Source organism: Somniosus microcephalus, chromosome 27 (assembly GCF_052327205.1).
Source record: "Somniosus microcephalus isolate GS21.2 chromosome 27, FLI_Smic_1.0, whole genome shotgun sequence".
Taxonomy (NCBI): Eukaryota; Metazoa; Chordata; class Chondrichthyes; order Squaliformes; family Somniosidae; genus Somniosus; species Somniosus microcephalus.
This window is the reverse complement of record NC_141013.1, coordinates 19488570-19511734: the sequence shown is the minus strand read 5'-3', so window position 1 is coordinate 19511734 and position 23165 is coordinate 19488570. Positions and strand designations below refer to the sequence as shown.

Here is a 23165-nt window from a genome sequence, read left to right as displayed (position 1 = left end):
CCCATTCACTTAACCTGTCTATATCCCCTTGAAGCCTCTTTGCATCCTCCTCATAACTTACATTCCCACCTAGCTTTGTATCATCAGCAAACTTGAATATATTACATTTGGTCCCCTCATCTAAATCATTGATGTAGATTATGAATAGCTGAGGCCCAAGCACTGATCCTTGCGGTACCCCGCTAGTTACAGCCTGCGAACCCGAAAATGACCCGTTTATTCCCACTCTCTGTTTTCTGTCCGTTAACCAATCCTCAATCCATGCTAGTATATTACCCCCAATCCCATGAGCCCTAATTTTGTTTAACAACCTCTTGTGTGGCACCTAATCGAATGCCTTCTAAAAATCCAAATACACCACATCCACTGGTTCCCCCTTATCTATTCTGCAAGTTACAACCTCAAAAAACTCCAACAGATTTGTCAGACATGATTTCCCTTTCATAAATCCATGTTGACTCTGCCCAATCCTATTATTATTTTCTAAGTGCCCTGTTACCACGTCCTTCATAATAGATTCGAGCATTTTTCCTACTAGAAGATGCTTGAAGTTTGTCCCTCCTCTAGCAGAGTATGAACCAGAATGTGGGAGAAGTGACGGTACAGAACCCTCCCTGGCCTCTGGCTTGGAACCATGGGCACAGCTTCCACTGAAGTCTGTTTTTGAAGCCCTTGTAAGTTCATTAGCAGTCTGATTTCATTTTGCAACTGCGCTGCCGTATCGTGAAATTAAACCCAGCTCCAAACCCCCTCGGTCATACAGAACTGCAGACTGAAGCTGTAATTATTGTCTCATTTAACTGGATACAGATTTTACCAACTGCAATCAATTAATATAAAGTGTCTCCGAAATGGAGAAAAAATAACATACACGAGGAGGTTCTGCAGCCCACATTCCAGCTTAAATCATTTTTTTTATAGCACAAGTTTAAAAATAACTTAATAATCCTCGTGCTGCCGCTACACTGCAATGTTGTCTCCCTAGGGCTTTTTCCGTTGTTCTGAAGCTTACCAATGTGCTATTTTCATATTCATTTATTTGCCAAAACCACTGACAGCACCATGTATACGAACCTGTTACCTGGTGTCACTTCCCCTCTCCCTTTCACTAGTTTACTCTTAGGTGTTCCTTCATATTGCAGTGTGTAAAGTATAAATAAATCCCCACCAAGTGCTGTCATATGCATACTGGATTCTCAAGTGCTGTTTGTTTCCTGTAAACTTGTCTTTGGTGGATGACTTCACATTATTACTCAATGCTGCACACCATCTGCAGCAGTTCATTTTCTTTCATGTAAGAGTGCGTTCAGATGATAGTTAAATCTTTTCCTGCGTTTCTTTAAGTACATTTAAGAAATTAAATAGACTCATTGTTTTTTTCCTTTCTTTCTGTCATTCCTGGCAATGAACAGCAACAACACTTGGAAGTTTTTTCTTACATATGTTAACTTCACAGTAAGTTCAGATGCAGTGAATCACCAAATACGTGCATTACACATTTCGCTCATGAGATACACTTTGGGCTTTTAAGATCATATGTGGGTGTATATATATGTAAGTATTAACTGATCATCTGTGGCATTGCTGAACAGTAGTCGAGGGTCTGGAGTCCCACTGCGAGGTTTAGCTGTTAAGATGGAGCTGCGTTTAACTGGACCAGTCCCTTAAAAGCTGTTGCTCAGGTACTCCTTGTGGAGATATGGTCCAAGTAAGTTCTGAAGTTAACTAGAGGCTAATTCTCGAGAGAAATATCTGTTGATTGGCAGCTGTTTGTAAATCGCTGGCTCCTGTCCTAGGGGAGAAGCTCGGTTATCAAGGTCAGAAAAAAAATCAGGAGGAAATGACTGGGTTTCTTTTTATATACTTTTGACACGTTGAAGCCTGAAGTGTGATATCTGAAGGGTGTTGGACACATGCTAGACTCAAAATCTATATACGCACCAGTGGATCTCCTGTTGTGTTGCTCACACTGTGTCAGTTTAATACTAAGTTATGCATAATAGATTGTCATGGCAACTGATTTATGGTATGTGAATTTGCGTTTTATTACAAAGTATTATGGGAGCATTCGTATTTTCAGATTGAAATTATGTGAGTATACCCTTATTTTTCTGGTCCTGATTATTATTATGCTTGTTTACCTATGTACCGAGTTTTAGCTAAAGTGCAGGATACATGAGAAGTGGAAGGGGAGATGTCCAAGGTTCTAGGCAGCTGAAGGCATGAAGCTTTGAGATTACTCCTTGCAGCAAAGAGTTAACAGACTGTGAGCTTGTGCCTTCTCGTGGGATTGTCAGCAGTTCCATCAACTCAGTGGGGAGGGGAGATTTTGTGAAGGTTGAACTAACCCTCCCTAATTCAAAGTAGTGTTGCCTTCCTTGTCTGCAGCATGATCTAGTAAAACTATTACAACATGGAACGGGAACAAAGTTATAGCGATATAAGAACTTAAGACAGAGTGAGCAGGAAAAGGGCACTTGACTCTCCATCTTAATCCAATTCCTTCTACAGGCCTTGTACAATGCACTCTTCTGTGGACTGTACCTCAGCCACTTAATCCCCTGAAAGAATATTCTGCAAGATACTAGCATACCTAACTGAGTATGCAGCAGTCTCCAACTTACAGTGTTTTTTCTAGAGTTAGGTAGCTCCAGATCAGCTCCCAGTTTAAAGTTGCGACCTCCATTTAAATAAATGGGGTAAGTATGGATCGCAGGCAGCTCCTCCCTGTCGATAGTGGTTTTTGCAACTAGGCGGAACACAATGTTCGGTCCATTTTAAATAGCCAGTCCCGTAGCCATGGGTGGTCATTTAGGGCCAAGTATCATAACAAACCTGGTAGTGTGTTCCTGCGGTCTGTTGCTATACCACACACTTGGCGGGAAATTGGTTAGCACTCTTGGGATTACAGGGTCACAGCTGCAGCACTAGCTCAGTTGAAGGTCTTTGCCATTTTAATTTTTTTTAAAGATTTAGAAAAGTCAGATGTTGCAGTTGATAGAATCACTTCACCAGCAGGGTGATTCTCCAGCTAATAAACCCAATTGTGTCCAGACATAGCTTTACAAATCAGTGAAAAAGAAGAGGGACAATCTGCAGTTAAAAAAATGAGGTGAATACCAAAGCCTGTACAGTATGTACTACTTTGCTGAAGTTTTATTCAGATTTAAATAACCAACAATTGAGCACAATTCAAGTAAAGAGTTAGTCAATTAACAGGCTTTCAATTATTCAACGGAGCAGTTCCAAGTGGACTTTTAATTACATTAATCAGAGTGAAATTCTATAGGACGGGTAACTCATGCAATTCTATGCAATTTCAGTTAACACCTGTTTCAGCAGTACCCACGAAAAATATCACATCAGCTCACACATGCACTTCCTCTCCCCATTTGAATGTTATTTCACTTCTCTCCTTCAGACCTCTGCACATCATGCACCAGTCCCTGCCCAAGAAGGTACGAATTAAGGACTTGTGTTTGTATAGCATCTTATTGCATCCTCAGGATGTCCTAAAGTGCTTTACAATCTTGCTTTTAAAGCACAGCCATTGTTGTTTGATAGGCAAACGGAGCAGCCAATTTATGCCCAGCACGGCCCCCCAGACACCGAATGAATGATCAGATAATTTGATTTTAGTGCTGTTTGGGGGAGGAATGTTGGCCAAGGTTGCAGGAAATGATGTACAAAGGGACCTGGGTGTCCTTGTACACCAGTCACTGAAAGCAAACATGCAGGTGCACCAAGCAGTTATACAGGGCCTTGGTGAGACCACACCTGGAGTACTGTGTGCAGTTTTGGTCTCCTTACTTAAGATATACTTGCCATAGAGGGAGTGCAGCGAAGGTTCACCAGACTGATTCCTGGGATGGCAAGACTGTCATATGTGGAGAGATTGGGTCGACTAGGCCTGTATTCACTAGAGTTTAGAAGAATGAGAGGGGATCTCATTGAAACGTATAAAATTCTGACAGGGCTAGACAGACTGGATGCAGGGAGGATGTTTCCCCTGGCTGGGGGGGGTCTAGAATGAGGGGTCACAGTCTCAGGATATGGGGTAGGACATTTAGGACTGAAATGAGGAGAAATTTCTTCACTCAGAGGGTGGTGAACCTGTGGAATTCTCTACCACAGGAGGCTGTGGAGGCCAAGTCACTGAATATATTTAAGAAGGAAATAGATAGATTTCTAGACACAAAAGGTGTCAAGGGGTATGGGGAGACAGCGGGAATACAGTACAGGAAACTTTGTTATATCCGGCACCGACGGGACCGAGCTGTTGCCGATCTATCAAAACTGCCGGACATACAAAGTTAATGTTGAAACATACGGAGGTTTCATCTCCGTATCTGACAACAAACACTGTTGCTTAGCAACAGCTTGTAAACAGTCGGCCCGTACCTTGGAAGCGTCTCTGTAGCTTAGCAACAGCTTCAGAGAGACTTTCCAGAGCCCGACTGTTGAAAACAAAGCCACGAGAAGAAAAAAAACCTAACAAAATGGCTCCTGATTTCTGCCAGTAGATCGAGGTTTCCGGACATACAACCTCCGGATAAACCAAAGTTTCCTGTATTGAGATAGAGGATCAGCCATGATCGTGTTGAATGGCAGCGCATGCTCAAAGGGCCGAATGGCCTACTCCTGCTCCTATTTTTCTATGTTTCTAAATCTTGTCCCTGGGACTCCATCAGTGGAGTGCTAACACATTCCCTTCATTCAGTTGTGCAGTTCAATACTTGGAGTTGAATTGTTACCTAAACAGATATCTGATTAACCTGTACACATATCAGTGCCCAGCCACCAAACTCTTATGCGCGCTATCACACCATCAAAAGAGTTGAACAAGTGAAAGCCTGTTTGCCGGCTTGAACATTCTGGAGCATCAGGACTTTCTGCAGCGCAGGCCAGAAATTCCTGCTGACAAGTACTTTTTTCAGTTAAACTCTCTGAAAATTTGGAGGTTACAATTTTTTTCCTAAAAAAATGCTATTTTCTTTCCCATGCTCAGTGCGTGCTGCGGGAATCGCTGTACCTTTTATTTTTAGCTCTTCAGGTGAAGGAGACTCGTCCTTGTGACAGAATAAGTGATGACTGTACATTGCACAACAGCACTGTTCCTGAAATTAAAGACATTGTGCTCGAGATTGGAAAGTATCAAGTGCCAAGATCAGGCTGGCTAATTCAAATTGCTTGAGTCAATTCCAGACTGTTTAATCATCTTTAATCATTGTCATGTTTATTTGGTGCAAGACAAACTGAGACAAAAAAGTGTGTAATACAGTTGTTTCTGCGCAATGCATTGAGAGTTTTTATAGGCTTTTCAAACTCTGTATAATTGAGATTGATATAATAGAATTTACACAATCAGAGTAATTTTGCATGGCTCCACTGGCAGCAAGCATGAATTAGATAACTGGAGCTTTCAAGACCAATTCCTATCTTGCTACCATCTCATTTCCGCATATAAATGGAGAGGTAGCAGGAGGAAAATTGCAAAAAAGATGTAAAAAGACTTGCATTTATTTGGCACCTTTCACGACCACCGGACATCTCAAAGCGCTTTACAGTCAATGAAGTACTTTGAGTGGAGTCACTGTTGTAATGTGGGAAACGCGGCAGCCAATTTGCGCACAGCAAGCTCCCACAAACAGCAATGTGATAATGACCAGATAATCTGTTTTTGTGATGTTCGTTGAGGGTCCTGCTGATTGACTGTGGGAGGTCCCTCCGTTCTAATCCAGAAACAGGAGGGGAGTCTAATGAATATCTGTAAATAGGGGATAATGACGCAGTTAAGACCCCAATGCAATTTTCATGTCAGTCAGCGCTGCCACCACTACTTACTCAACCCATCCACCAATCGGGGCAGTGCAGGTCAGGAGGCGGCTATTTCCAGCACTACTTAAAGGGATTATTAGCTGCAGAAGTAGAAAGCTGGAAGCAGGTCAGGCGCTCATTTTTCCTTAATTCTTTTGGGAGTTTTAAGCCTGAAGGCTTCCTTAATTTCAAACCATTCGCCATGGATTCTGTGCATTTTAGCACATATTGAAGTAGGGACAATGGTCTGCAGTTATTGGGGTTTGTCTTTGTTCACTTTCTGCTGATAATCATGATGTACAGTCAAATCACCTTAATGGAAACATTCATGTGACACTTGACCAATTCCCTTTAACCAACAGTGTAGTTCAATGGTGCAGAAAGACTTGCTAACTGAGTAAAAGTTTCTATAAGTATAAACTCCTTTTTGTTGTCAAATGGATTTGATTCAATTTAGTAAGTCTACTCATGTAAATGATTTGAACATTTATACAACTAAGGCTACCAAGAATAAACACACCCTAGAAGAGGAAGGCCGCATACTGACACTAAGGCTGTGATTTACCCTACCTCGGTGGGTCCGAGGTGGGCAATGTCGGTGGCGGGTCTCGGCCCCACTGCTGGCTCCATCCCAGCCTTCAAAATGACTTTCCGATGATTGGGCTTATTAAGCTCGCCGAGCGCATTTCCCGGCCAATCGAAGGAAGCGGGTCTCATCGTCATCAGCCAGTTTCCTTAAAGGGACCATGCCCAAATTTAGTTTGACATTTGTGCTGTCAGTGTTCTACAGCATTGAGGCACTTCAAACACAAACAAGCACTGCACAGAGGTGCACAGCTGCACCCAGGCTCTCCCATGACTCCCTCCATATGCAGGGAGGTCCTCTTCCCTTCCCATGGGTGGAAGAGACCTCCCCAGGACACCAACACAGCCTGGTTGCACAATGCACAGGAGGACACAAGCAGGGATGTTGTCAGGAGGACCTGGGTGCAGTGCCGCAAACGTTTCAATGATCTCAGTAGATCACAAAAAATTTCTGCCAAGCCACACTCAACCTCATCCTGCTGTGCCACTCATCACATCCCCATCACACTGCCTTCCCTACCCTACTCCTGCACATCCTCACTCACACCAACTTGCACCTCCACTCATCCCTCTCTATCTACATTATCACTTCTCCATCTCACTAGCCACCCCTCACACTCACCCTCATCCTAGTCCAATCATGCCAACTAACAACACACAAGGGCATTTCCGCTACCTCCAAAGTGATCCCACCACCAAACGTATCTTCCCCTCCCCTTTCAGCATTCCGTAGGGACCGCTCCCTCCGAGACACCCTAGTCCACTCCTCTATCACCCCAAACAGCCCTTCCCCTTTGCCTGGCACCTTCCGTGCAAGCGGAGGAGATGTAACACCTGCCCCTATACCTCCCCCCTTCCCACTGTCCAGGGCCCCAAACACCCCTTCCAGGTGAAACAGCGATTTACTTGTACTTCTCACAATCTAGTATACTGTATTCGCTGCTCACGATGCGGTCTCCTCTACATTGGGGAGACCAAACGCAGATTGGGTGACCGCTTTGCGGAACACCTCCGTTCAGTCCGTAAGGGTGACCCCGAGCTTTCGGTCGCCTGTCATTTTAATTCACCACTCCATTCCCACTCGGACCTCACCGTCCTTGGCCTCTTGTATTGTTCCACGGAAGCTCAACATAAACTCGAGGAACAGCACCTCATCTTCCGATTAGGCACTCTGCAGCCATCCGGACTCAATATCGAGTTCAACAATTTCAGATCATAACCTCGGCCCCTATTACATATTTTTTCTTGTAATTTTTCCACTCCTTCCCCCCCCCTTTCCTTTTGTTTCTCTCTCACACCTGGCAGCTATCTCTTGCCCTGCCAGTACACTTTACACCTAATCTCAGCCTATTACCATCTCGTCTAGCTTCTAATACCTTTCATTGGCCTAGAAATTAGGTTTGCCTCCGCCAGGGCTTCTGCGCCCGAAATTTTGCGCCCGCGATAATTGCCGCTGCGCCCGCCAAAAATTCAGCTGCCTCGCGCCCAGACGGCTGCGGGCGCTAATGGAGGGTTTCAGCGCCTCGCTATGGGCGCTGAATGCAGGTTTGCGGCGCTAATCCCCCGCTGCGGCACCCGATGCGGTGCGGCAGGCTGGGGTACTGCAGGCCTCCTCCTTCTGTTAAGGAGGAGCTGCCTGCAGCCGACCGCTGACCGGTCGATTCGCCCGACAAATGAGCCCGGCACCTCGGTGAAGTGCCGGGCTCGCGGGCCACACACATCAGTGCCGCGGGGGGGTGGTGGAGGAGTCCGGGGAGGGAGGTGCGGGCAGGCGGCCGCCGGGAAAGCGGCCGGCCGCCGCTCCACCCTAATGCGCCGGCGCTACGTGCTGCAACATCCCGTTGAACAATCGTTGGTTGCGGCTGCCACGGGCGAGGCGGCCGCAACTGAATTTGGGCGTCCGGCCGTGTTACCACGGCAACCGGGACGCTGCGCACACCAATGACGTCATCAGTGCCGGCGCAGCGCTACCGGCTAACGCCGATGGTAGGGCCCAACGCAATTTCGATCGTGGCTATAATTCCGGCGCAAGGCCCTCTAACGCCTCTAATTGGGCGCTAACCCCACCGAATTTCTAGGCCATTGTCTCTTTTACTTCTTTTGTTTCTTTCACTTCTTTTGTCCGATCGCAGCCCTGCCTTCGATCTATTTTCTTTTCTTTCCAGTTTTGAAGAAGGGTTCAACCCGAAACGTCAACTCAAATTTCTCTCCATGGATGTTGCCTGACCTGCTGAGTTTTTCCAGCATTTTCTGTTGTTATTAGGGTCGACACTTGGGTGTTTTAGCCAATGTTCATGTAAAGTTTCTGTTAATATACTGTCAAACATTGAAACCTTTATTTTCAACACTTTGCATTCTTGGGCATTAGCAAATGTAGCCTGTTAGATCATTTAGAAATTAATTTTGAAGTATGCAAGAAGCTCAGTCATGAATTTTATTAAGCTCCTAAATATTTGTTATCGATATTAGACATTTTGTGAGATTTCAAGAAGTAGCAAAGGGAATGAATTTGGTTTTTCCATTCTTCGTTTACATTTGGCACCTGTCACAAAATTCGAACTTTGTTTTGTTTCATTTCTAATCAAGGAAGCAGATAAGTTGTTGTTTCAAATGTCTGATGGATGCATCTATGTAAATAGCAGAGGTTTCTTGTAATCAATATGAACAAAATGATTGTCCTTTGTGAACGTTCTATTACACCTTAGCTGATAGAATCGTTTGTCTAGAAAATTATGATTTAGATGCAACTTAGGCATAAAAGTGGCTTCCTGCCTATTGTGTTATGCGAATCCTTTGAGTTCCACATGTTGTAACTTGTTTTATTCACGTATTCTATATGGTTTTTTTCAATTTTAATATTTGAATGTAACATCATTACGTTTGGTTGGAAATCTGTCTTCAATAAAATGAATAGGCTAAAAGAGGGAGGTTGTTCCAGTTTTATGAGCTCTGGTATCTGACCAAAGTCCTTCATGCTGTTCCAAGTCTGCGAGTTATGTTACATTACAACAACAACATCTTGTATTTATATAGCACCCTGAACGTAGTAAAACGTCCCAAGGCGCTTCACAGGAGTATTATAAGAAAAAAAAATTGACACTGAGCCACATAAGGAGAAATTAGGGAAGGTGACCAAAAGCTTAGTCAAAGAGGTAAGTTTTAAGAAGCATCTTAAAGGAGGAGAGAGGTAGTGAGGCGGAGAGGTTTAGGGAGGGAATTCCAGAGTTTAGGGCCTAGGCAACAGAAGGCATGGCTGCCAATGGCTCATTACAAGACACATCAATACACTAAAACCAAAAATGGTACGAGAACAAAAATAGATGGAATTTGCTTTTAATAAACATTCTTTTTATATCCAAAGTAGTTCTTTTGACTAGTAATTGACCACGACAGACTTTGCCCATTACTCCTATGCTTTATATCATACTCCTAGTATTTGCCGAACCATTGTACTTCATATCAATATTTAATTATAAAGAAAGACTTGCATTTATATAGCTCCTTTCATGACCTCAGGATGTCCCAAAGCTCTTTACAGCCAATGAAGTACTTTTTGAAGTGTAGTTACTGTTGTAATGTAGGAAACGTGGCAGCCAATATGTGCACAGCAAGCTCCCACACACAGCAATGTGATAATGACCAGATAATCTGTTTTTTAGTGATGTTGACTGAGGGATAAATATTAGCCAGAACACCAGGGATAACAACCCTGCTCTTTGAAGTAGTGCCATGGGATCTTTTACATCCGCCTGAGCGGGCAGACGGGGCCTCGGTTTATCGTCTCATCCAAAAGACGGAAGTAAATAGGTAAATAAATATTACTTGTTGAAATCTGTAAAACCAATCTGAATTTAAATTCCGTCATTCCGAACTGAGAGTGGGATTGCAGTGTGAGACTATGTTTAATCCAGTAAGAAGATTGCTGTGAGTAGGGTAACTTATTCCATGGCTCTCATAACTCCTTCAAGGCAGATCACTGAAAAGAACCAGCTTCCCGATTGTAGTGGGCACAGTCTACTTACAAGAGCCACTGCGGGGCTGTGGAGAGAAACCAGTTCTATAAAACATCCAAAACTGTAACAATTTTTGTGATTAGTGTAGCCAAGTGGGAAAATGCAGTGAATATTTAAGTCCACTAGATGGCGCGGTTCATTTTCCCCTTTAGAATTTGAGAAAAGGGTTATGGGTAAGGCCATGTGATGCCAAAGGAACCTCCCCTTTCTTCACAGCCTCCATTTTCTAGATCCAGCGTGGGGGGTGTGCTCAGGAGAGTTGGGGTGAATATGACTTTTTAAATGAACTTAGTCTGCGTAAAGTACAACTAAAACAGCATTTAGTGCAGCCAGACATAGTTTTAAAGTGATATTGTTTCCCAAATCACTCGATATCACGGGGATGCTTGTAGATTGTCCCACCATGTGCTGGTGTTAACCTTTGTTAAAATTGTTGTTGAGCCCTTGGGGCTACGTTTCGAACGAGTTTAATACTTTCTGTTTGCTTGTAAGAGGTGACAAGTGATAACGGGACATACGAATGTATGGTATGATATGTTTTGTTTTGTATAATGATTGTTAGTTAATTAACTGCCTTCACCTGTGGTTTGCCTCATGTTCTGTTTTGCAGCAAGCCACTGCCGTATTTTGTCGACTGTGTTTTATGTATTTACAATTTCATCCTAAACCTAGACCCAAGTTATTAATACAGAATAAAAAAACCCAAAAACGAAAGTTCGTGTCCTGTGCTGCTCCATTTCGCCAGGTATTCGGAAGTATTTGCTTTTAAGGATGAGGACCTAGGCTACACTGATAAAGTTGAGCATGAGATTAACTTGGTAGATGACGCACCAGTTACAGAGCCATACCGTCGTATCCCACCTACACTGTACAAAGAGGTGAGGGACCACATCACTAAGCTTTTAAGAAAGCGTGTCATCCAGGAGAGCAATAGTTCATACGCTTCACCCATAGTGGTAGTTCGTAAGACTGATGGAGACATACGACTATGTGTTGACTTTAGGAAACTAAACTCAAAAACCAGACGTGACGCATTTCCTTTGCCCCGCATTGACGAGAGTTTTGATGCCCTTCATGGTGCAAAGTTCTTCTCGACCATTGATCTTGCAAGTGGGTACCACCAGGTTGCTGTTCGTGAAAGTGACAGGCCTAAGACTGCTTTTACAACTCCTTTTGGCCTTTTTGAGTACCTCAGAATGCCTTTTGGTGTCTGTAATGGACCTGCGACTTTTCAACGACTTATGCAAGCGACTATGAGCGACTTAGTGTTCCACATCCTATTAGTGTATTTAGATGACATCCTTGTGTTCTCTCAGACCTTCCCGGACCATTTAGAGAGGCTTGAGACAGCTCTAAGACGACTGAAAGAGACAGGTTTGAAAGTAAAGCTTGAAAAGTGTCACTTCCTGCAGCAGGAAGTCAGGTTCCTTGGGCATCAAATTTCAGGGGAGGGTATAGGGACAGATCCAGAGAAAATTGCCGCCGTAAAGAAGTGGCCGGTCCCCAGTACAGTCAAAGATCTGAGGTCATTTCTTGGTTTCTGTAGTTATTACAGGAGGTTCATTGAGGATTTTTCTAAACGAGCTGGCCCTCTCCATGACGTAGTCAATGCATGCCTTAGGGAAGACAGCCCAGCAAAAGCAAAACGGTTGTTTGAAGGTTCATGGACAGCGGCGTGCCAAGCTGCTTTCGAACAGCTGAAAGAAAAGCTGATCAGTGCTCCAGTGTTAGGTTACGCAGATTTCACTCAGCCTTTTATTGTAGAGACGGATGCCAGTAACCTAGGATTAGGTGCCATCCTCCACCAGCAGCAGGGAGATAGGAAGAGAGTGATAGCATATGCCAGTAGGAGGCTCCGTAATGCTGAAAGAAATGACAGAAACTACAGCAGTATGAAACTAGAGCTCCTCGCCCTCAAATGGGCTGTTTCAGAGAAATTTCGAGGTTACCTTCTAGGTTCCAAGTTCACTGTCATAACAGATAACAACCCCCTGTGTCACCTTTCTACAGCTAAGTTAGGTGCTGTTGAGCAAAGATGGGTGGCTCAGTTAGCTGTTTTTGACTTTGACGTCAAGTACCGCCCAGGCCGCTGTAATGCAGCAGCAGATGCCCTCTCTAGGCAGCCGTTAGCAGGGGAGCCCGAGTCAGACAGTGGGGATGCGGACTATGATGGTTGTGTGGCCATATGTAATGTCACTCACAAGGGAACAGCTCTAGGACCAGACTTAGGGACAGCAGGAGTCAAGTGCTGTAAAGTCAGACAGATCCGTGTTTCGGACGCAGAAGAAAGTACTGAGCGTAGTGAGTTGCAGGGTAACACACCAACACTTCCCGGTTACTCTAAAGAGGAACTACGTAAGTTTCAGGACACAGACCCCACCCTCAGCGTGTTTAGGAAGTTTTGGGGTGAGCAGCGGAGGCCAACTTACAAGGAGAGGTCGCAGTTATCCAAGCTAGTATTATCCACGTTAAAGCAGTGGCCCCGTATTTGTGAGCAAGATGGTTTGTTGTACCGTGTAATCGAGGATGTCCATGTTGGTGAGTGTCACCAGCTACTACTGCCCTCTTGTTTGAAAGAAGTCATGCTTGAAGGTGTGCATGATCGTATGGGCCATCAGGGAATAGAGCGCACACAGAACCTTTTGAGACAGAGATGTTTTTGGGTTGGGATGTATGGGGATGTGGAACAGTGGGTCAAGAAATGCGAGAGGTGTGTTTTGACAAAAATGCCCCACCCCAAGATACATGCCCCTATGAAATCATTTCTAGCCTCCCGGCCCCTTGAAGTAGTTGCTGTAGATTTCACCATGCTGGAACCGGCCTCCGATGGTCGTGAGAATGTGTTAGTGGTGACCGATGTTTTCACTAAATTCACACAAGCCTTCCCTACTCGGGACCAAAAGGCTGATACCACGGCAAAAGTCCTTCTCAAAGAGTGGTTCATGAAGTATGGGGTCCCAGAAAGATTGCATTCAGACAGAGGTCGAAATTTTGAGAGTGAAATCATTGCCGAGCTGTGTAAGCTTTATGGTGTAAAGAAAACCCGCACTACCCCACACCACCCAGAAGGAAATGCTCAATGTGAGAGATTCAACAGATCTTTACGTGATCTTTTGCGTACACTGCCTCCAGAAAAGAAGCGCCGCTGGCCTGAGCACTTATCTGAGTTGGTGTATGCCTACAATGTAACACCCCATGCTACGACTGGCTACTCACCGTACTATCTGCTTTTCGGGGTTCATCCACACCTTCCTGTAGATGCTTTATTAGGTCAGGAGCAAGTGTTAGACAAGAAACATGAGTGGTTGGTTGTCCACCAAGAGCGTTTGAAGGAGGCACATGCAAGGGCAAGAGAGTACACTGAAAAGAAATCAGCTCAAAGAATTGAACTTAACAAAGACAAAGTGTACTGTCCAACCATTGAGGTGGGTCAGTTGGTATACTTACGACACAGGCCTTTGGGTAGGAACAAAATTCAGGATGCGTGGGGTCCTACTGTGTACAGAGTGGTGGAGGTACAGGGTACTACACATGCAGTTGAGCCTGTAGAGGGCGGTCCTTTAAAAAGGGTCCATAGAGTTAATCTTAGGCCATGTGTTACCCCTGTCCCTGAGCCTAGGCGGACGAGAACCAAGTCCCCTGTCACCGTACCCCCTGTCACTCTTTTGACAGAATCGTTGCCAGAACCCTCTGATACTGAGTTTGTTGTGGTAGAGGAAGTCACCTATCCAGAGTTAACTCAGGAGGAAAAAGTAAACAATGATCCTGTTGGTAACGCCCAAGATGTACAGGAATCAGAGGCTGTTTCTGAGCCAGAGCATTCAGACCCTTCTGAGTGTGGGACTGAGGTTGAGGTACCCATTCCGGCTCCTCGCAGAACTAAAAGAGCCAATGCTGGGGTAAACCCTAACCCATACCATTTGCCTCAGTCAGCCTGTAATGCAGTCTCACTCAGTCCTGAGGTGTTCTCTCATGTTTTATCGAGTCTGGGTACTGCATTTTTTCGAGAAGCTGTAAAAGAAGTGAAAAACGGGTGCTAAGTCACCGAGGACGTTGACTTTAAAGCAGGGGAGAATGTAGCCAAGTGGGAAAATGCAGTGAATATTTAAGTCCACTAGATGGCGCGGTTCATTTTCCCCTTTAGAATTTGAGAAAAGGGTTATGGGTAAGGCCATGTGATGCCAAAGGAACCTCCCCTTTCTTCACAGCCTCCATTTTCTAGATCCAGCGTGGGGGGTGTGCTCAGGAGAGTTGGGGTGAATATGACTTTTTAAATGAACTCAGTCTGCGTAAAGTACAACTAAAACAGCATTTAGTGCAGCCAGACATAGTTTTAAAGTGATATTGTTTCCCAAATCACTCGATATCACGGGGATGCTTGTAGATTGTCCCACCATGTGCTGGTGTTAACCTTTGTTAAAATTGTTGTTGAGCCCTTGGGGCTACGTTTCGAACGAGTTTAATACTTTCTGTTTGCTTGTAAGAGGTGACAAGTGATAACGGGACATACGAATGTATGGTATGATATGTTTTGTTTTGTATAATGATTGTTAGTTAATTAACTGCCTTCACCTGTGGTTTGCCTCATGTTCTGTTTTGCAGCAAGCCACTGCCGTATTTTGTCGACTGTGTTTTATGTATTTACAATTTCATCCTAAACCTAGACCCAAGTTATTAATACAGAATAAAAAACCCCAAAAACGAAAGTTCGTGTCCTGTGCTGCTCCATTTCGCCAGGCTACATTAGTATCACCAATTAATGCCCTAATATTATTGGGACTATCTAATAGAAGAGAACATCCCTCACTTAAAAAAAGAACGGATGGGTGTATCCAGGACATAACGACAAGGAAACCAAATATGTAGCTTGGCTATTGCACGAAATGAATAGGTGTAAGTCAGCACAAGTAAGAATATGCTTCCAGTTGCAGTCATTTTGACAGTATAGACTTAATTAAGTAACAAAAAAACAACAGGGGTTTTACCTCTGACATTTACAATATTCATAATTAATATACCTTAATGTCAACAGGGAGCTTATGCAATGGCTGATGGTTTCTTTGAAGGTAATGAGATGCTTCTATTCTATCAGCTTTTTGCAACCGTTCACCTTAAATTTATATCGGAAGTATCTTTAATGTTGGTGAATAGTTATCAGTCTTATAGCATATATAATCTAACATAAAGCCAACTGAAAGGATTAAAATGACAAGCAGAAAATGTTCAAAGATTAGCAATAGGCTCACTATTATGTAAGAAAATTATATAAGTGATAACCTTCAAAGGTTACACTGAAGCTCAAATGTTATTTGTAGATTAGAATAAAACGTTTTCTTTTTATCTCCCTGGCCCTGCATTTGGTAATTGGACTTTTCAGCCATTGAATTAAAAATAGTGCGGTGTGGCAGAGCCACTGAGGGACTCTGAACAACTGTACATAATTCCCTTTAACGATGTGTTAGCTACAGACTAAATCTGTACCATTGTATATACTGTTTGCATGTACAGTGCGTGGTCCCTTTAAGAGCGCGGGCAAACGCGATGACGTCATCCGCTAATCACGTGATCACCCAAACGCGGGAAAAACGTGATGACGTCAAGACGCCATCCACGGGACCGCCCAGGCAGTCCTCGTGGAGCCTCCGACCTGTTAAGACCTGTATTCATAGTTCTCTTGCATCAATCTGTTTAAACTCGTTAGTTTGACATTAAAAACCTTTTTGATTGATTGCCTGCGTCGAACTCAATCTCTAGATAGGAATTTGACCATTCCTACATTGGTGACCCCGACTTTTGTGAACGGATTTCGCAAAAGGAACACAGCATGGAGGCAAATGCCGTTTCGTTGAAGCTGCCGCAGTTCTGGGAGCAACAAGCGACCTCGTGGTTCATCCAAGTTGAAGCCCAGTTCGCCCTGAGAGGCATCGTTGAGGATCAGACCCAATACTTATAAGTGGTCTCCGCACTCGACGGCTCTACCGCCTCGCGGATCGTCAGTCTTCTCGAGAACCCCCCAACTGACCGCAAGTATGAGACTCTCAAGGCGCGGTTGCTACAGGTTTTCAGGCTCACGAAATCAGAGCGCGCCCGTCAGCTGCTCACTATGCCCAGGATCGGGGACTCCAAACCTTCCGAGCTGATGAGCCAAATGCTCACACTCCTTGGCTCCGAACCGGAATGCTTTCTCTTCAGAGAGTTATTCCTCAGCCAATTACCGGAGCAAGTACAAGCGGCCTTGGTGAGATCCGAGGTCGAAGACTGCGTAGCGCTCGCTGCCGAGGCAGACAAAATATTAGCAGTTGCGCAACAGTACTGCGCTGCCACGAGGCGCCCATCCCCCACAGACGCCGCCCCAGCTCCTCAGCCCGCGGGGCTGTGCTTCTACCACGCGCGGATTGGCGCGAAGGTGAGATGTTGCTGCCCTCCCTGCAGCTTCTCTCAAAAAAATAAAAAACAACAACTCCGTCCAATGAAGAACGGGTCTAACGGGTGCCCCGCAGCCGCGATAGCAGTCGGCAATGCAGGCAAGCTGCTCTTCATCACAGATACCCTCTCTGGTCGTCGGTTCCTGTGCAACACCGGAGCGCAGTGCAGCATTCTACCCACGTCAGCTCTTGATGTACAGGCTGGGAGGCACGGCCTCCCCCTCGAAGCGGCTAATGGCGGAGCTATTCGGACCTTCGGCAGACGGCGGGTCTAGGTGTGCTTCGACGGCCAGCGGTTTTTCTGGGAATTCGTTACGGCCAAGGTTTCGCAAACCATTCTCGGTGCAGATTTCCTGTGCGCCAACGGTATCCTGGTCGATGTAAGGAACCGGCAGCTGATCAATGCGGCCATGTTTCACTCTATCCCTTGCCACCGTAGTAACACCATGTCGCGCAACGTCTCCTGCGCTTTCCCGACTCCGAATGAGTTCGCTCGCCTGCTAGGCGAATTTCCAGACCTGACCAGGCCCACGTTCTCCTCCTCAGCCACGAAGCATGGTGTGGAACACCACATCACCACCGCTGGCCCCCCGGTCCATGCGCGGGCCCGGCGCCTCGAACCTGGCAAACTTGCGGTCGCGAAGGCGGAGTGCGCAACAATGGAACACTTAGGGATTATTCGCAGGTCGAATAGTCCCTGGTCTCCGCCTCTTCACATCGTACCGAAACCTGGCGGTGGATGACGACGCCACCACTCCTGATCGATACCCGATCCCCCACATCCAAGATTTCTCTGCCCATTTGGAAGGAAACACCGTTTTTTCCAAGGTTGACCTTGTCCGAGGCTACCATCAGGTCCCGGTGCACCCGCAAGACGTCCAGAACACCGCAGTCATCACCCCTTTCGGTCGCTTCGAATTTTTAAGGATGCCGTTTGGGTTGAAGAACGCCGCCCAGGCTTTCCAGCACCTCATGGACTCCGTGCTGCGGGACCTCAAGTTCCTTTTCGTCTACTTAGACGATATCCTCATTGCCAGTCCTAATAAGGAGGAACACATCTCTCACCTCCGCACCCTCTTTTGATGCCTCAGCCAACACGGCCTGATTATCAACCTAGTCAAGTGTCAGTTTGGTCTGCACCAAATTGATTTCCTGGGACATCGCATTACCTCAGAGGGAGCGGTTCCTTTGCAAGAGAAGGTAGAGGCGGTGACATCCTTTCCACGCCCGCAGAACATAAAGGCCCTGCAGGAGTTCCTCGGGATGGTAAACTTTTACCACCGTTTCGTGCCTAAGGCAGCACTGCTCATGCAGCCCCTGTACGAGGCCCTCAAGGGCAAGTCTGGCAAGGATCCGGTGGGCTGGACAGTTGACATGGACCGGGCATTCACCGACACCAAGAGCGCCTTAGCCAACACGACCATGCTGGCGCACCCGCTACCAGGAGCCACCATCGCCCTCACCACCGACGCGTCAGATTACGCAATCGGCGCCGTTCAGGAGCAGTGGGTGAACGGGACGTGGCAGCCGCTGGCATTCTTCAGCCGTCAACTGCGGCGTAACGAGCGGGCGTACAGTACTTTCGACAGGGAGTTACTAGCCCTTTTTCTGGCCATCCGCCATTTCCGGTTCTTGTTGGAAGGACGTCCTTTCACCGCTTTCGTCGACCATAAGCCACTGACTTTTGCCATGGCCAAGACCGCCGAACCGTGGTCATCTCGACAACAACATCAGCTGACATACATCTCCGAATTTACCACAGATATTCAGCACGTGGCCGGTAAAGACAACCTGGTGGCAGATTGCCTCTCCCGCGCGACCGTGCATGCAGTCCAGCTGGGCATCGACTACGTCCTCATGGCAGCAGGCCAAGTCTCAGACCCTGAAGTGCAGGCTTACCGCACCAACACCACTAGCCTCCAGTTGGCCGACATCAGGTTCCATGGGCCAACACCTGCGTGGTCTGCCAAAAGGCCAAGGTACAGCACCACATCAAGGCTCCATTGGCCTCCTTTGCAGTTCCTGAGCGACGGTTTGACCATGTTAATGTGGACCTGGTAGGACCACTTCCACCTTCCCATGGTTTTACGCACATCCTGACCATAGTAGATCGCACCACCAGATGGCCGGAGGTGGTTCCCCTGTCATCTACTACTTCGGCAGCCGTGGCCAGGGTGTTCATCTCTTCATGGGTCGCCCGTTTTGGAGTGCCTGCTGACATCTCTTCGGACCGGGGACCGCAGTTTTCCTCCGAACTCTGGACTGCGGTGGCTCAACGACTCGGTGTCAAGTTACACCGCACCACAGCCTACCACCCACAGGAGAGCTTTTTGAGCCAGCATGTAGAAAGTCCTACAAGAGAGGGGGTGGTACTGGACCTAATTCTAGGGAATGTGGCCGGGCAAGTGGTAGAAGTGTTAGTAGGTGAGCACTTTGGTGACAGTGACCATAATTCGATGAGATTTAAGGTAGTCATGGAAAACATAGAAACATAGAAGATAGGAGCAGGAGTAGGCCATTCGGCCCTTCGATCCTGCTCCGCCATTCAATGAGATCATGGCTGATCATCCAAACTCAGTACCCTGTCCCTGCCTTCTCCCCATATCCCTTGATCCCTTTAGCCTTAAGAAATATATCTAACTCTTTCTTGAATATAATTAATGAACTGGCCTCCACCGCCCTCTGTGGCAGAGAATTCCACAGGTTCACCACTCTCTGGGTGAAGAAATTTCTCCTCATTTCAGTCCTAAATGGCTTACCCCTTATCCTTAGACTATGACCCCTGGTTCTGGACTCCCCAGCCATCAGAAACATCCTTCCTGCATCTAGTCTGTCCAGGCCTGACAGAACTTTATAGGTTTCGATGAGATCCCCTCTCAATCTTCTAAACTCCAGTGAGTATAAGCCCAATCGACACAATCTCTCCTCATACATCATTCCTGCCATCCCAGGTATCAGCCTGGTGAATCTTTGCTGCCCTCCTTCCATGGCAAGAACGTCCTTCCTCAGGTAAGGCGACCAAAACTGCACACAATACTCAAGGTGTGGTCTCACCAAGGCCCTATACAACTGCAGCAAGACATCCTTGTTCTTGTACTCGAACCCTCTTGCTACGAAGGCCAACATACCATTTGCCTTCTTAACCGCCTGCTGCACCTGCATGCTTACCTTCAGCGACTGGTGCACAAGAACACCCAGGTCTCTTTGCACTTCCCCTTCTCCCAATCTATTGCCATTCAAATAATAATCTGCCTTCCTGTTTTTGCCACCAAAGTGGATAACCTCACATTTATCCACATTATAGTGCATTTGCCATGTTTCTGCCCAATCACCCAACCTGTCTGTAAGAGCCATAAAAGCTTAAGAAAATACTTTAAAATAGTGGCTAAATGGCATAATACAGTTAATTTACCTGAACGACTTATTGTATTAAGAAACCCCCTATTTTCTTGCTCCAGTAGTATAGTCCGACACCCCCTTCATTCTTGCCACAATGGAACAGTCCCTAAGCCACACATGGGTGCAGCCATCTTACAGTTTTAAACTGCACGTGGTGAAAGAGGCAGAAGCTGTGAGGTTTGGAGCAGTACAGTTTTTGACCGTGTTCGTTTATACGTGTTTGCTTTGTAATTCTGTTTGTTAAGTGTTATAGTAAACCGTTTAAAAGACAAAGCTACGTTTGGGAACATTTTATTTCGACACGCGTCTACTCGATGTTAAAAGCCCCACAGCCCAGTGGCCTGCCTGTTTGGAAACTAAGAAGCACCACTACATTAGTCAAAAACTAGCTCCCTAAGAAGGAAGGGACGGAATCGTCGGCGAACGTATACATGAATGGTCACGGAGCCAGACGACAATTTAAGAAAGCGAAGGTACAGTGACTGTTACTTGCTTTGTTCATTCTGTTGAGAAGCTAAATAAGAGCTGCGGGTAAAATGGCCGAGGCCTTAAGGAGCCAGGAGCTTCCCCCAGCCAGAAGGATTGCTGGCCAAAAGAGGGAAATAAAGCTCACCCCAAAGGCAAGGGAAGAGAAGTTACATAGAAGCATAGGTGCAAGGAAGGCTAAATTAGTTCAGATAACTGGAAAAATGAAGATAATTGATCGTCTCATGGAAGATAATGCTAATATTAAGAAAGCTGAAGACATGATGTATTACGATTTCTCCAAGCTGCATGAAGAATTTAATATACTCAATGAAGATGTATTAGCACTTCTGTCTGAAGAAGAGGGAAACACTGATCAGCACGACTGGTTTGATCTTAAATCAACCAGCATTAAGGACTATATCAAGGCCACGGAGCAGTGGATGTTAAAAATTCGTCAAGATGCTGATACAGCAGAGAAAGATAAGGTTGACGATGAAGTCGGACCAGACGATAGCATTTCAGAGACTTCCGCCAGACCGAGCAAAAATCGAAAAGAAGGTAGCTCTGTTTCTGGACGCAGGTCAGTCGCTTCTACCACAAGCTCGGCACGACGCATGAGAGCGGAGGCTGAACGGGCGGCGTTGATGGCGCGCGCAGCATCTTTAGATGAGAAGCAAGCTCTTGAACGGGAAGAGGCCCAACTGCAGGTCCAAGAGGCCCAACTGCAGGCCCAACTGCAGGCCCAACAGGCCCAACTGCAGGCTCAACTGCAGGCCCAACAGGCCCAACTGCAGGCCCAAGTGCAGGCCCAAGTGCAGGCCCAACAGGCCCAAGTGCAGGCCCAGCGGGCCCAGGTGCAGGCAAAGAAAGAACGGCTGGAGATGAAAACAGCTATCGAGGTCTCAGATGCCAGGTTGAGTGCGTACGAAGATTATGGAGGCTCACGGGACGGCGGGAGCCACTGCCAGTCAACGTTGCCACATAGAGTTGGATCCAGGGCACCTTCAAGAGTTACAACAGAGCCCGAAAGCAATTCCCCGGCATTACAGCGTGGAAGAGTGGCCTCTCCACTAACAGGAGCACGTGATGCTACCCCAGACGTCAGACGGTCTAGACTAGACCCTGCTGATGACCACCAGAGGCCTGAAGACACAGGGAGAAGCCTATACCGAGTGATGCAACGTCAGAACGAAATTACAGAGATGCTTGTAAAACAACAGAATCTGTTTCGACTCCCTCAAAGAGACATACCAGTGTTCCAAGGCGACCCACTCAAGTATAAGCCCTTCATCAGATCCTTTGAACAAGCCATTGACTCCAAGACAGAGAGCAGCAGTGATAAGTTGTACTACCTGGGACAGTACACCAGTGGTAAACCACAAGACCTGGTCAGAAGCTGTGAACACATGAGACCGGACCGGGGATACATAGAAGCCAGGAAGTTGCTGCAGGAGCACTATGGTAACGAGCTGAAGATAGCCACTGCATATATCGAAAAGGCTACCAAGTGGCCACAGATCAGATCGGAAGATGGAGAGGCATTGAACGCATATGTTCTCTTCCTCATAGGATGTCGCAACACCATGGAGGATGTTGAATTCATGGAAGAGATGGACAATCCTACGACTATGAGAATCATCATCTCTAAGCTTCCTTACAGGATGAGAGAACAATGGAGAAGAACAGCCTTTGAGATAATGGAGAGACGGAAAAGTAGAGCCAGGTTTGCAGACTTAGTGAATTTCATAGACAAACAGGCTAAAATTGCTAGGGACCCATTGTTTGGAAACATCCAGGATGTCAGCCCGACCACCGATGGAAGAGTGAAAGCCAAGCCTGCTGAATCAAAGACTCTCAGGAAAGGTGGTTCCAGGGGAAGCAGCTTTGCAACTATCGTCACTCAGGCCGAGGAAGAAAGGCCCCAGAACTCATCTCCCAAAAAGAGCAGCACAGTGACGCCTGCTAATGCCTTTCAGAAGCCATGCTTATTCTGCCAGAAGAATCATACATTGGATTTCTGCAGCGACATCAAAGCACAGCCACATAAGGACAGAATCGAATTCCTGAAGTACAACGGCCTATGTTTTGGATGTCTCTCTCAGGGGCACCTGAGTAGAAACTGTAAGCAAAGAACAACATGCAGAGAGTGCACTCGGAAACATCCCAGTCTGCTGCATATCCATAAAGAAGAACAAGTCTCTAAGAAGAGTGAAGAAAACAATACCGACGAGAAGGTTGTTTCAAGTGCTCTGGTGTCGCTAGAACCAGAGACTTGTGGACTCACTGGGGCCGGTGACAGTGACTGTATTCTTGCCATCGTACCAGTAAGGATCAAGTCTAAGAGGAGTGAGAAGGTTGTGGAGACTTACGCCTTCATGGATCCAGGTAGTTCAGCAACGTTCTGCACAGAATCACTCATGCGACAGCTGAACGTTAGAGGCAGAAGAACAGAAATCCT

General features: G+C 46.3%; 1 protein-coding gene across 2 annotated transcripts in view; it reads left to right on the top strand.

Annotated features, from left to right (window-relative positions):
- The first annotated feature begins 1886 nt into the window (after positions 1-1886).
- gldn (gliomedin) overlaps positions 1887-23165 on the top strand; it is a 252817-nt gene continuing 231538 nt past the window's right edge. Inside the window, exon 1 of one of the 2 annotated variants that reach the window (XM_085968628.1) lies at positions 1887-2091. In XM_085968628.1, the coding sequence (XP_085824754.1) occupies positions 2024-2091 (68 nt within the window). In that variant the 5' untranslated portion in view covers positions 1887-2023. The remainder of the gene's footprint in view (positions 2092-23165) is intronic. The other variant, XM_085968629.1, reaches the window with a different exon arrangement.